At 37.3% G+C, this 14237-nt stretch overlaps 2 protein-coding genes across 10 annotated transcripts in view; one reads left to right on the top strand and one right to left on the bottom strand.

The window, feature by feature from the left end:
• Positions 1-1988, top strand: part of LOC128853236 (uncharacterized) — a 53809-nt gene extending 51821 nt beyond the window's left edge. For all 4 annotated transcript variants that reach the window (XR_008451586.1, XM_054076128.1, XM_054076123.1 and 1 more), the window contains one exon: positions 10-1988. Coding sequence is in view for 3 of the 4 variants with exons in the window: in XM_054076128.1 (XP_053932103.1) it covers positions 10-282 (273 nt within the window). In the remaining variant the exon portion in view is untranslated. The remainder of the gene's footprint in view (positions 1-9) is intronic.
• CFAP20DC (CFAP20 domain containing) overlaps positions 1-14237 on the bottom strand; it is an 84059-nt gene that overhangs the window by 21879 nt on the left and 47943 nt on the right. For all 6 annotated transcript variants that reach the window (XM_054076116.1, XM_054076115.1, XM_054076118.1 and 3 more), the window contains 2 exons: positions 10362-10565; positions 3873-3934 (listed from right to left, as the gene is read on the bottom strand). In XM_054076116.1, the coding sequence (XP_053932091.1) occupies positions 3873-3934; positions 10362-10565 (266 nt within the window). The remainder of the gene's footprint in view (positions 1-3872; positions 3935-10361; positions 10566-14237) is intronic.

The following is a 14237-nucleotide window of genomic DNA, read 5'->3' as shown; positions in this document are numbered from 1 at the left end:
GAATTTCAGGGCTTACGACCTATATCATCAGTCACAGATGGACTCTCAGTGAGAGTAATGAGACTTACGACTCCCCTCCTGCTCTCCCACCGGGTCATGGTCATCCGTCAGGGGTTGTGGGGTGAACCCCGACACATGGGGCTGCCCAGGCAGGTACGGTATCTCCTGACACCAGCACACACCAGCCTGGTGAGTGTGCACTTCCAGTGGGGCAGTGGTGACAGAGATAGAGCGAACAAGGGTGTATGGTTCTCTTTCTTCCTGGTAATTCCGTCCAGGTAACCCTGACCAAACTCACAGCAAAGGCACAGACAAATACTTCAAAAGCTCATTTTCTATTACTAATTAACTACTAGTTAAATTCTGCAGGTTCTAACCGCACTTGGAAAAGCTGTCAGCCCCACATATATAGGGTAGTTTGGGGAGGCTGTAGATTTTTGAGCTGTTAACATATGAAACGCACCAGCCACTAACAGGGACAACAAATTAAACTTAAGTTTAACAATTATTGCCATTTGTGAATGAAAACCATCTTGATCGCTCATTCTTTAGATTGAGACCACTGATCAATAGCTTTTGTCCGAAAATGATGCCTGTGGTTTACATGCAGTTCTCATATTCTTGGCTATAGTCCAAGTCAGGCAGACATTTACCATCATCAAATCCCTGTGCCCACAATTCACTTTTAACATGTAGAGTTAAATATTTGGGTAAAACCTAAGTGAAACCTTTGCAGTGTACATTTTGTATGGAATTACTTCAGTAAAATATACTTCTTGTGAAAGGATATCCAATGAAATGCTGCAATATTTGTGTCCTACTTCGGGGCAGTTCGTGGGAAATACCTTTTGAACTTCAGAAGATCAAATTTTAATTGGTAGCTTGGGAAGAGTTGAGCAGGATGCCAATAGAGGATCTGATGAGGTGATGTTTATAAAGACAGGTTTCAACTTATAGAAAAAACCTCTCTCAAAGACAGAAAAATCAGCTTTTATCAGACACAAATTTTCTGGAGAGCATCTGCAGATATTCAGAAAATCTATTTATAAAACTAGGCTCAAGTGCTCTTTTTCAGAGAGCAGCTCTACATTTCACAGTTCAGCATGGCTGAAATTCCTCCAGAATGTTTATTTTTGTTCGGCATTTCCTTTAATGAAACTTCCAAACCTCTTATGAAACAAATATTTTGGAGGACAAATGCTTACTAAGTAGTTGCAGGGTAGACAGCAATTTCAAGTCCTTGCATCGCAGGAAGAAGTAACACAGACAGTTACAGCTTCATATTTGGAGGGAAGAGAGCAATTCCAAAGTCAGAGAGGACTACGCAGCACATCAGTCAGTGGGAACTGCTTAGCTAAGGCTTGAAACACTGCACAGCATCTTGCTCATGTGGCTCTGTAGCCTCTGCAGTCAGCCTGTCTCCTTTCATTACCTGGTTCCACGCCCTGCAAACCAGCCTGATGTGGAGGAGATTTGTATTGCAGTAGCAACATTCTTGGCAGACTTATGACCTTTACTCAGTGGAACCAATGGAAAACAAGTCTACCTGTGTCTTTTTATTGACTGCATTCCATTATCTTCACAGGTGCTTTCTTTCCTGGCTCTTTCTTTTATCTTCCATGGGCAAAAGGCACATTTACTGGACAATAGCTTCCACCTTGCTCTCTTAATTTCCCAGAAAATATCACTACTACACTTTTTAAAGTTACTGGAGACCTGTCAGATTCTTTATCGCTCTTTACAACAAACTATTTGTTGTTTCAGTAAGTGCATCACGTAACTGTCTTCGTGCCGTGGCATTTATACCCACTCATCTGCACAGGATATATGAATTTTTCAAACAGTCAGTGTGTTTCCCTACATCCTTATAGAAGCCTTAAAAAGATTTAGACATTTTCCAGTTGCTCATCCATTACATTTTAAAATTGGCTTTAAATACAGTTTAGGAACTCAGTTATAGAATTACCATTAATTTTATCTCGCTTACATTTAGGCACATGCCCTCTGTGAAAAACATTACAGAGTTTTCCATTATAAATGGAAGGTAATGATGTGAATAATGGTATTCAAGTCACATCATTTCCAGTTTTTATACCATGATGCAAACTGACCTCGTAATTTTGTCACTTTCTGTATTTACAGCCCAATAATGCTTTTCTGGCAGTTCACAAGGGCTACTGAAGCCACGAGGCATTTGCAAATCAGGTATTTCACAAATACTCTGCCTGCATTTCTCAAAAATTACTTCTAAAAAAAGTGTGGGTACTGCATGAACTGGATTAAAAAAGCTTAAGAACTAAGTTGAATTTTATATTATTTTGTTTTCAAATTTATTTTACAGAAATATAAGGTTTCATTGTTGATTATATTAACTTGATATGATGAAATGCTTTGGTTTTACAGACAATGGTGTTTATTCTGTTTTTCGGTATATAAAATTACCGAGTACCAAATTGTTTCAGTACACGCATAAAAATAACAAATCATGACTCAGCCAATGTATGGGCAAAAAGAAGATAATCTAGCATGCACTAAAATATAGGCAATTCTTCTGCCATCCAGAATGATGAAATCCATTCTGGAATAAAGAGTCCTTGACAATGTGTCAATCAAAAGGTACCTCATATCTTACTCTGTGGGCTATAGTCGAGTGTCTCCGTCCACTTCATGCAGTGTAACAATTCATAAGGACAGAGACAGCTCCTCTGATAACCAGCACCCAAGGTGGAGAGGTTGTTCTAGACCAACATGAGCACCGTGATTTACACATGACAAGGAAGAGGAATCCAGGATTCCTAATATACTATGTGCACTATGTGATAAATAATATACTATGTGCACTAGGAAACATATGGCTGCATGATGCAGAAACCGATGCATCTGGACAAACTCACACAATAAGTTTCACAGCATTCACTTCATAAAATCTAACAACAAGGTAATAAAAATGTGGATGGCAAATGAGACAAACGACTGAGAACATCTGTGTGCGAAGAAATATAACACATTTCAGACTGCTGATAAAAGATCAAGAAGTTGTACCTGAAATGTCCTCTCCTCCTACCCCTCCCAACATGCATAATTGTCCAGTTAAAACCTGGACAAGCAAAATCCATGTTAATCACAGCAAGGCAAAGCGAAGGATTACATTTCAAAATAAGTACACCTCTTGCTCAGGCTGAGAAAGTGACGTTGGGCTTTCACCAGTACAAGGCAGTTCTGAAACAGACAATTATTCTTGATTGCCTCAATTGGATTATTTCTCCCTAGCCACCCTCTCCCCTTGCCCTCAAAGCCCCGTCTCAACTTACATTAAAGTCATATTGATTTTGTTGCCGATACCAAACAAAACAGATCAAGCTAAAAATTTGACAAAATAAGTTATGGACAGGATCTCTTTGGACTATCCTGCAGTGTTGTAAAACCCTCTCCTGACTGGGCTACCTATTGAAAAAACCTGTATAAATAAATAAATAACATTCAAATCTTTGGTAAAAGTTGGATTCCCTGATACTTTATCACCTACAGAAATATAGCTCCAAGAGTTCAAAGCAGAGAGGGAGAAAAAAATAAGTGAGAGTGTACGTATGTCAGGTGAGGAAGGTTTGCTGAATTGCGCTTCAAAGCAGGTGGAGGAGCAAGGCCTGTGTCAGGTACTGCAAATACACAGTGGTACATCCAAACTGAGCAGGATTCAGTTCTGGGACAAGGCAGACATGCTGCAGACAATGACTAAGACGAGCAACAGTAAAGCCCTCTGAGAGGAGGTTGCAATTGAAAAGAGATTTCAGATTAAATCAAAGAATGACACATTTAATATTCAGAACACTCTAACTGAATCCTTACTGCCTGGGCTATAAACGGAATCTTACCGTGGGTTGGAATGAGAAAGCGGGCTCATTTCTTTCTGATAGTGATGCTCCTGACTGATGGGCTGTGGAAAACAAGAAAAAATAGTGAGAAAATAACTTCACAAATACTCTTTCAGAATGTTTAGAAGTATGTAAGAGATCTTTTATGAGCACATACATTTGCAGCTTCTGATGTTAGGATTTTACAGTCTTTTTTCTTATCTGTGAAATTTAAAAGGGATATTCAGATTCTAACTGCACAAAAATAAAACTTAACAGATGATTCTTGTCCAGGTGGAAATACACAGGAATTAAGGAGCCAACCACATGGTCATTTCCCTACTGCCTGTGTGGGGACGGAGTCAGGAAACAGAGCGGGAAGGATGGCAAAGTCTTGCCTGATGAAAAGGTCTGGACTGTATGTGTACAGGAAATACAGGGCAGGGATTCTTAGCTGGATCTGTACAGAATCGTTCACTTTTAAGACTAGACAATGCTGAGCCAGAGCTAACAAGTCTGGCAGACGTGGTTCCTCTCTCCTGAGTAGCACCATTAACAGCAATCTTAGCAGTCCCAGACGAAGTTTCTTGAAGCCCTTCTGCTTCTCAGTGGCACTACCAATACGAAACCTAGATTAAGCTGTTCCTCAGTAGCTATTAGTGGACTGAATGAATATTCATACAAAATACGGTCATTTTCCACAGTCTTCAAATCTTATCTATCCATTGTAAGAATGTGTCCCAAAGGTTTTAAACTACATTTGGTTTATGGTATTAAACTGAGTTATTTGCAAGAAAGATCAATATTTATAAACTGGTATAAAAGTCCAAGAATTTTAAAATTCAGAAATGCATTTTCTCTCAGTAGGTACGCTTCCACAAGAGACTCCCCCCTTGCCATTATCACATACCTCAAAAGTACTTCTAAAAAGTCACTAAAGCAAATGCAGAAGTGAAAATACAAGCACGTGTTAACAATACTTGTACAATTTAGTACATGAAATGCTAAAACCAAAATATAAGCAAACATTATATAAACAAAATATATGCAAAAAATAACAAAATATAAGCATATGAAAGCTTTTTTACAGAAATCAATATACAAATTAGTATGTTCTCATGGCTGCAGGAAGTAGAGAGAGATATTGTATATGTTCAGGATAAATGACATCCTAATTACTGCCAAATATGAGTCACTGCCTGGTGGTGGATAGTGCCATTCCTAAATGATGGCCAGCGGAAGACTGAGAATCAGACAGAAAGGAATTAGTCAGTCTATGAACCAGAATATCTGTCTAAATAATTTCTAGTCTCATTTCACAGTAAAGAATAGGCTGCCTCAGTTTTGCAATTTGACTTGATGTGAAGAGATCCCTCCAGGGGCTGTCAAACTGAGCTCTCTGTTGGAATAATTCTGGGTTTAAACATCACATCTCTTGTCTGCCAGACTTCAGTTCTGCCAGACCATTTCTGTGCCAAGCGGCTTTCTTTTCTGAATCATTACAAAGGAGGCCAGAAGACCTTCCACAAATTAGGTATGAACCTGGAAGACATTTCAGATATTTTGCAGATCAAGGTCTACGCGACTGAATTTATATTTAGAAAGTTGCTTGGGAAGAACAAGTAATCTTTCCTCTTTGTGAGTACCCCATACTCAAAAGACAGGTCTTAGTGGTGAGCGTGTGTTGGACTCTGTAATGGAGCATGACCTCACTGCAGGCCTCTAGGATACATCAAGGACCAAGCCAGGAGAATCTTCCCTCTGCTTTGCATTCCTGACTAAGCATCAGGGACCGCATGCAAGAAGATATTCTGAATTCTCCTACAGATGATCTTATGCTAGAATGTTTGTGTTATATCTGAATTGGTGTCTGACATGTGGAAACGGCTAACCAAGAACGGGCCAATTCCCTGACTGGGCAGGAAAGTCTTACTTGGATCTTCAGAACACAGCAAGGCATTTAAGTAGAAATATTTCATAAGCTTTGCATGGGCATAAACTTCACATTATACTCTGTGATATACAGAACTGTGTCTTTCATATTTTTGCAAAGCTAACATGGAATTTCACAGATCCTAAGATTTAAGAAAACATTTAGATAAGACACAGTCAAGTCAAGTCTTTTAAAATATTTAGTTCCACAGACATATATTATTGATTTGGAACCGTGCCCCACACACGTTACAAGGGTCACAGTTCTCTTTGAAGTAAATTCATTTTAAAATAGAAGTTTTTCCATATTTATAACTGATAGCTATGCTGGGTAATCTGTAATATTCAAAGCCATTTTATTCCTTTTTGGCTGTCGAACTTTACAGCAGCTGCTAAACAACTTACATTTCAGATTCCTTCTGACAGCACATATTCAGTTCTTGGTAAACTATCATAGGTTATAAAATACAGTTTTAGTATATCTGTTTCATAGGTGTTTAAGTACATCTGTTCTAACTGCAGCTTAGTGATATGATTGATCTATGTGCCTTTGCATTCAGAGGGGTTTCTGAGTTTCATTACTGTCAGTAACATGAGAATTTTCAATGAATCTGGAAATCAGATTAAAAATGGCAAGTGATGGAAAAGATAAACTCACTAAAAGCATGGTTTATACATAAAACATTGCTCTGATATGTAAGTTCACTACCTAACATGATTGTATCCTGCCCTGCCTTGTGAAACATCATAAGTATTTCAAAACGAAAGACAGACAAAAAGCTACCTTCTGGTGGTGCTGTTGCCATAGATTCCACTAAGGAACAAAAATGTAGAAAATGAACAAAAATTTGGAATAAAAATACTCCTTGCTTATCTTTAAAGAACATAAGAGAAAGCAATAGATACTACTGATTTAAATAATCAGAAAGATACAACCTGGAAACACATGTAAGCATTAAAGTTTATTCATGACAAGAATTTCAAACTGTCCTTAATTTCTCAAAGTACAATACGAGGATTATTTCTGTTTCTTTTCTGCATTGCTAAAATCATTTGCCTGTGCAACTGGAAGATGGTTACAGATACATACAACCTTTTCTGCAGTTCGTACATCTGATTTTGGAAGGAATTTGTAAATTCTCTTGACTCAACTCAAATGACAGCAGTACTAAAGATCAGTGACAAAATCAAGTTAACCTTTTTTTCTACGCACATATTTTTACATAATATATATAAAGAATAAATATATATATACAAGGAGTGCTTAATAGTAAAATCTGGAAGCTGAAGAAATTATGACTTTATCTAATCCTATTAGATCTCACACCAAAATCTTGCGCAGCAGAAAAAACAACCTTCAAACATGTTCTAATCTTTCCAATTAGGCTGCATTTTGATGTCTCAGTTATTTGACTACCAATGCATGCTGTAACCCACATACTGTACACGCGAATGCCATGTATGGGGATCACTGAGAACAGATACGTGACAGTATCTGACAGATTTATAGATTTGAGAGCCAGAAGACTTAGAACAACTCATGACCATATGTATATCACTGGCTATCAAACTGCAGATCACCAATAAAAAACACTGAACACCACCAAGTCTAAAACCAAAGAACCATGAAGTGGGTGCCTCTGCACATGGAAGGTCTGTGACTGAAATTCCGAGACTAACGCTACAGCTTGGGAACCAAGAGTGGGAGGGGAGAGACAAAGATGTGTTCATAGAACATGTTCTAACCTGTCACAGTGAGACAAGGCTCAACTCAATCACTTCACTCAGAACGTGTGGACATGTGTTCAAATAGAGACATTTCCTCACCCTCGATCAGAAAATGTCCGTGTGCAAGAGGGAACGGCGAGTTAACATCAAGACAACACGCCGACCCACCAAGCTTTGTCTGTGAAGCAGTTTTTAGTACATATCTACCTCTTCCCAAAGATCCAGTTGGTGCTCAAAGGATCCTGGTTTTTGTCAGTAGAAGATGTGGAAGCAAAAGCAAGGGAGATTCTCACCAGTCTTTCAGAAAATGATCTGCAGAATTGCCTTGACCGTTGCCAGCATTGTATGCAGTCGTGTGTCAGCTCAGAGAGGAACTGTTTTATAGGTGATCCTACCTGATTTTCTTAATTTGTTAAATAAAAAGAGTTACAGCCACAGTCCCAGTTTTGTGTCAGACCTCATACTTTACTCAGAGATCATTTCCTGCTGACTGCTTTTGATATTTGTAAGCTGACCAGTTCTAAAGTCACTTAAGGTATGCTTTATCAACATTGTAAGCTGCTCATTTTGAAATCAATGTAATTATTTGTTTTAGCATGCTACATTCCAGCAGTTTCCTTATCAATTGGAACTTAATCGAGAAAAACTTTTTTTTTTTGAACTAGACATATTTCCTATAAAATGTTCTGACTATCATCAACCATATCACCACCCTTGAAATCTCTCTTAACTGAAATCCACAGCAGGTTTTTCACTCTTTTCACGGTGATATCAGACTAACTCACCTACATTAACATTTATATTTCAGCTACCCATTTGAATGTTTGCACAGTATCGCTACTCTTAGCATCTTCTCAAATGGTTTAAGGATATCAAAATATACTAAAATATAGTAAAACATACACCAGCATTCCAAAAAATGCCTACAATTACTCTTTTAAAATCTTCTGCGTTAAAGAACTTGGGATGATTAAATAATCACCTTCCCTAATAAATACTGTTTATAACCTTAGACACTAAGGATCCAGAATATGAATTATCACTCTCACATGACTACTCTGCTTTTTTCCAAATACTGGAACAGAATCACATCAAGTAGTGTTAAACACACAAGTCCATACTCCAAAAACATATATGACATCTATAGGTAGCCAGTGCCATGGCAGCTATCTCAGAAAGGAAAACAGAATCAACAGATACAGAGGACTAAGTGACATTTTACAGGCACAGAGAGTCTCTGTGTGTGAAGCCAAAGACAGGGAAGACCCTGGAAGCTAAATTTCAGTGGGTTTTGCTGTAGCAAAAGACTAAGTGGTTAGTCATTACCTGAGAAAGATTAGGTTTGCTTTCTAAATTATCTCTTCCTGGAAACGAGGCTTCCATTAAATCTTAAAACCTCAATGTCCACCTCACAAAACACAGAGGAGAAATCTGACAAGGCTGTGAGTGCAAGATATAAACACTTCAGTCCGAATTAAATTTGAAACACTTCTCAAAGACAAATACGTCACCTTTTACACTTGATTTATATAGAGAAAAATGGCTACAAAGGACTGTTATAAAAATCTGCAGGTATATCAAATTACAATTTAAATGACCAGCCTCTTATATCTAAACACTTTTTTAGACTGATGCTATTCACGTGAAGCTACACAAGCTGATCAAGGCTGTAAGGCCAAAGAACAGTCTTTGCAATCACACTGTGCTTCACTGAATACCGGAGCAGTACATTGTGCTTTAAATGTTCATTTTGGTTTAGTCACGTAATTTGTATTAATCAAACCTGACATGTCTAAATATTCTTATCAATTTCCTTATAATTAAACTACTAAATAATGAGACTGCTTTTCTTTTTTATTTAATTCTGCTGCATTTATCCAGTCTTGCAGATTTACACCATGTTTGAGGCTATTTAGTAAGTACTGAGAAAATGCATTGGAAATACGATGAAATCAACTAAATGTGTAATGTTGATGTATCTCAAATACTCAAACCCCTAATGTTTCTCTGATATCTTGCAAAATATTACTCTCTAAATCATGTTTTCAGTCTTCTAAGGTTGGTTGGATCTGTCTCTGAGAGCTCTGTTGTGTGCTCCACCTAAGACACATTCATTATTATTGTTTCACCTATAGTAAAATAAGAACAGTGTCGCTGAGAAATAAATAGCATATACGCTATTTAGTTCTATAGCGGCTCTGGCAAGTACCTTTATATGGTTGCTGAAATGCTCTTCTGTGAACTGTAACAAATGTTCCTCTGCTTCTTAGAAAAGTACTCTGTTGCATAGTGCAGCTGCGTGTGATTCTGTACCATTTTGTACCAGGACAAATAATGACATAAGGTGTAAAATACAAAAGGATCACACACTAAGTGCTCAGAACTCCTGCAGCTTCTCGTCACCGTTCTCCTGTTTCAGGCCTTTAAGCAGCTAGCTTTTCAGTAACGAGACTTTATCACTGAAGAAGCAATTACTTTCCATTACTCTACTGTAATGCAGTTGCTGACTGGTATATTTGGGTTTCATTCACTTTGGAACTATTTTTAAGTACTATATCACACACTGCAGGTTGTCAGCCACTATTGTGACAAGCTGCACAGTCTATGTAATTATTCAGGATCCTAGGAAGGATTATGTAGAATAGATTTGCTTTTTGTCCACGGTGCTACTACAGAACCTGCTGGAAATGCATGCGTATTTGTTGCATGTTTTACTCAATAAGTTCTAAAAAACATTTGGTAATGATACCTTAAATTTCAAAGCTACTCAAAGATGTTTTAATATTAAGACCTCCAAGTCTCAGAATTGATAGAAACTACGTAGAGAAAATACTGTGGGTTTAGACTTACTGGTGGCAAACAAGAATTCCAAGTTGCTGTGTCCTCGCTGCTTGTACTTATGCTAACATTGCAGTTGTCTATCTGTGATGCGCTCAGCCCGTGTGAGAGCCCAGTATCCTGTAACTCTTCATTTTGCTCTCTCTTCATGCTAGCCAGCATCTGTAGTTCAGATGAACTCAGTCTATTTGACTGGCAATTTTTCCAGCCATACTCCTGTGGAATAAAACAGAAAAGTCAAAAATACAGACAGGATCATGGGCCAGAATATAACTCGGAGAATCTCTTGGGGAGTCTTCAAAAAGCTGTAATACTAAAAGTGAATAAAAATGTTTACTAGAAAGGATTAGTTAACCTCTTTCTGCTCATCTATGAAGATCAAGCATCTTTACACATAATTACGGGAAGGAAGAAGAGCACAAACACTGTTATGGACTGCAGGTGTTTGGTGAAGTTGCTGTTCCACTGCGATTAAGAAGAGAAGATAAAAGCTGGTTTTCAGAAGTTCAAAAATCCAGCAGCTATAATTGCTTAAGATTAATACAAACGTCAAAATAAACCCAGTCACACAGTTATCGTAGTATCATAAACACCATCAACATAACATATAGTAATCCATCAAGCACAGTATAAAATTCCTCTGGAAAGCTACACATGTGAGCACTAAATTTTAAAAGCTATTTTGTTAACTCACTAGCACAGACGTTTGAAAATAAACATCAGTGTATTTTCATTACTCTTTATGCTCATTGGTTGAATTGTTAATGTAACTCTAATTGTTTTATCAAAGTCGATTCACAGGCTAAATGATAAAAGCATATATTAACTACTTTGCAGTTTGTACTTATGCCTCAGGCAAAACCTCACGGTAAGATTTTAAGTTCACTCAGTTGTGGCACCATCATTGTCTAAGGAACTCCTTAAAGGAAACCTTTCTCTTTTTAAAGGGCCCACATAGATTGCTGTTCCACAGAGGAATAGGTCTAAGATTTAAGACCTCTAGTTTTGTTTCTGAATGGAATTACAAAGCATGATCTAAGTCTTCTGTGTGAATTACAGTCATGAACTGATCATACCTGTGACACAGCAAAGCTTGAACTGCAGCTTTATCTTTGTAAGAAAAATGGTACAGCAGGATTTAATACCTTCAGGCTATGACATCACACAAACGTATTCGCTTTTAAACACTCATGAATATATGGAAGTGATTAATAAAATATTATATAGGTTCAATAATTCAGCTCCACGGATGTATGCCCTACACAGCCCACGAAAGATGTTATACTTTGGACATTGATTTCCTTATTTTAAGGAAAGCGTGCAAAAAGATAGATATATCCTAGATTTTCATGTATATTGGCTAGTATTTCACCTGCGAACTGCCTGCTTTCACTACAAAGATTACATGACAACATTGCTGAAAAAGGAGGTTATTTTCAGTCACACACCATACTTTTTTCAGGTCTAGGGAATTCCATATAAATAAAACTGGGAGTCGGAAAAGGATTATTATATGGTCCATCCAATCCCCCTTCCTGACAACTTTTTTTGTCCTTGGGATCAGAGCAAAGCCATAATGAAGGATACATTACTTATTTTCTCTCCAGAAGTTGAAATGGGACCATGTTCATATATTCACAGTGCTGAACTCTCAGTATGGGGTGTGCAATATGACGCATGCTGGAAGGGAATTTTGGATCAAGCGTAGAGGAAGAAATTCTTCCTTTTTAATAACGTGTTATGGCATCATTCAGTAAACGGAACCTTGATTTCAGCTTGAGCTCTAGAATATTTTACTACATATTTGGAAGAATCGTTTTAGAACAAAACCATGTAGCATATTTTTACTTCCTTATGGGTGCCATAAAAAACCCCCAGCAGTTATTATCTCAATAGTATGTAAAATAATACATCCTACTTTAATTCTAATTAAGAAATTAAGTGCCATTCTGTAAAGATTGCTGCCAAACAGTATGTTTTTGGCAGTAGCAACTCTCATATATTTCTTGCGTTTCATTCTGACTACTGTGATATTAGATTTCACTTAAAGCCATCAAAAAGAAAATTAGCACTGAAACAACAAAGTCAACCACCTTTCATGGGACGTGTGCCTCCAAGCTGACAATCAGCAGGTAAATACATCACATAAAACAGGATTTATGACTGAAGGGTGTTCACATAGAAACGATTGCACGTGCAGCTATGCAAATCTTTGTGGAAAAGAATTGCAAAGCCTATTGCAAACATTTTTGCTTTACTGTGTATCTCAAATTCTTAAGTTAAATGTCTTTGTGAAGTTTTTTTCCAATGGAATCCCCTCAAGCACTCACTGGCACAGATACAATGTAGTCTGCCATTCCATACAACATGTAAGAAGACGACAGGAGGTGTTAGCATAGCTGCCCCCTTTTACCTCTGGATTTTGAGGCCCAAGCTTCGTTCCTGCATAGTGTGAGTCTTCCTACCACTGTTAATCATAAAATAATACACCATCTTGATCCAGATGTGTCCTCAATGTATGTTATTAGCTCACTTACTATTAATTTGTTCCCTCCATACAAAGGTTGCTATGTTACGTCTGGAAAGTCTGCTTTGCTCTGATGTGTTAGCATTGTACCAGATCTACAGCTGCTGTAACTTTTACTGATCTTACTGAGGATGCTGATTTCCAGTTAGTTTTCCTATACAGAAGCCTTCTGCACCTATTTGATTACAAGAGAAGCTCTCAGTTATCTGTCTGACCTCATACAAGAAGCAACTGGCATGCAGTCATTAAAACCAAAGCATGAACTAGTGCTGTGCAGAATAAAAGCATCAAGCACTGGAAGAACGTTTTTCTCATTCTCTTTTTAATAAAAGCAGAAGATATCCCAACCCTGCTTGTCTTTTCCTTTACATCTATGACGAGAGACGCATAGATTTATTGAATTTTTACAAAACAATTACAAAAACTTGTTGTTGTTTTCCCCCAGCTCATGTCATGCTGTCATTCTGTTTTCTTTTCTTGTACCGGTCTCACTCTAGAAATACCAGACTGAGAAAAGAGAACAGATGTCATGACAATTTTCCATGTTAAGCACACTGTACAATACACTCCTTGTAATACAGAAGAAATAGTTGGGACTATTTCTTCTGTAGCTTCAGATGACTATTCCAAAAAAGCCTCTTTGCAAATTTCATTTTGTCTTAGCTGATTTTCAAAGAGAGAATTTGAAAATGGAATATGAGATTAAGTTCACTTTGTAATTTAGGAGAAACTTTTGATGCAAGAAGTAATTCTGCAATACTCATAAATCTGCCTAAAATTAATGTTTCATTTAGTAATTAAAAGCTTATCTTGCCTTTTTGCATATCCTCCCCTTACAATAAAGCGCTTCTATTAAGTGCTTAAAACTTTTGCTAGATTGACAAAACCTGTTGTTTAAAGGATTTTTTTCATACATGACATTTGCATTCTTCTAGGTTCAAATTATTTATTCAGAATTATTTGAATGTAGTTATACATGCAGAAAACTTTAATTACCAGTTATCTACATGCTTGCAATATTACCCAGAGGGCTGTACTTCTTTCTTAATTAAAAATATTTGATCGTAATAATAGAGCACTCTATTAAAACATGACAAAAACGTTGCAAGCAACCAGGTCCTTAAAGTGTATTAAGCAGTTTGCAAACTGATTGCAGGAAGAGTTGGTTAAGCACTTTTTTTCTTTACTAGTCCTCTGTCTGAATCCTCTGTAAGCTCTCACTCTGTTACTCTTTTCATACAAAACTATCCTTTCACACATAATTCTTAAAATAGTTTCAAAATGGAAATATAATAATTACGTGCTGACAGTCAACAAACAAGATCCTGTGTTGTCTCACTGTCGCTAACAATATTATATGT

The sequence above is a fragment of the Cuculus canorus genome, chromosome 11, assembly GCF_017976375.1.
Source record: "Cuculus canorus isolate bCucCan1 chromosome 11, bCucCan1.pri, whole genome shotgun sequence".
In the NCBI taxonomy this organism is placed as follows: Eukaryota; Metazoa; Chordata; class Aves; order Cuculiformes; family Cuculidae; genus Cuculus; species Cuculus canorus.
Note: the sequence above shows the minus strand (reverse complement) of the source record. Positions and strands in the feature narration are given on the sequence as shown.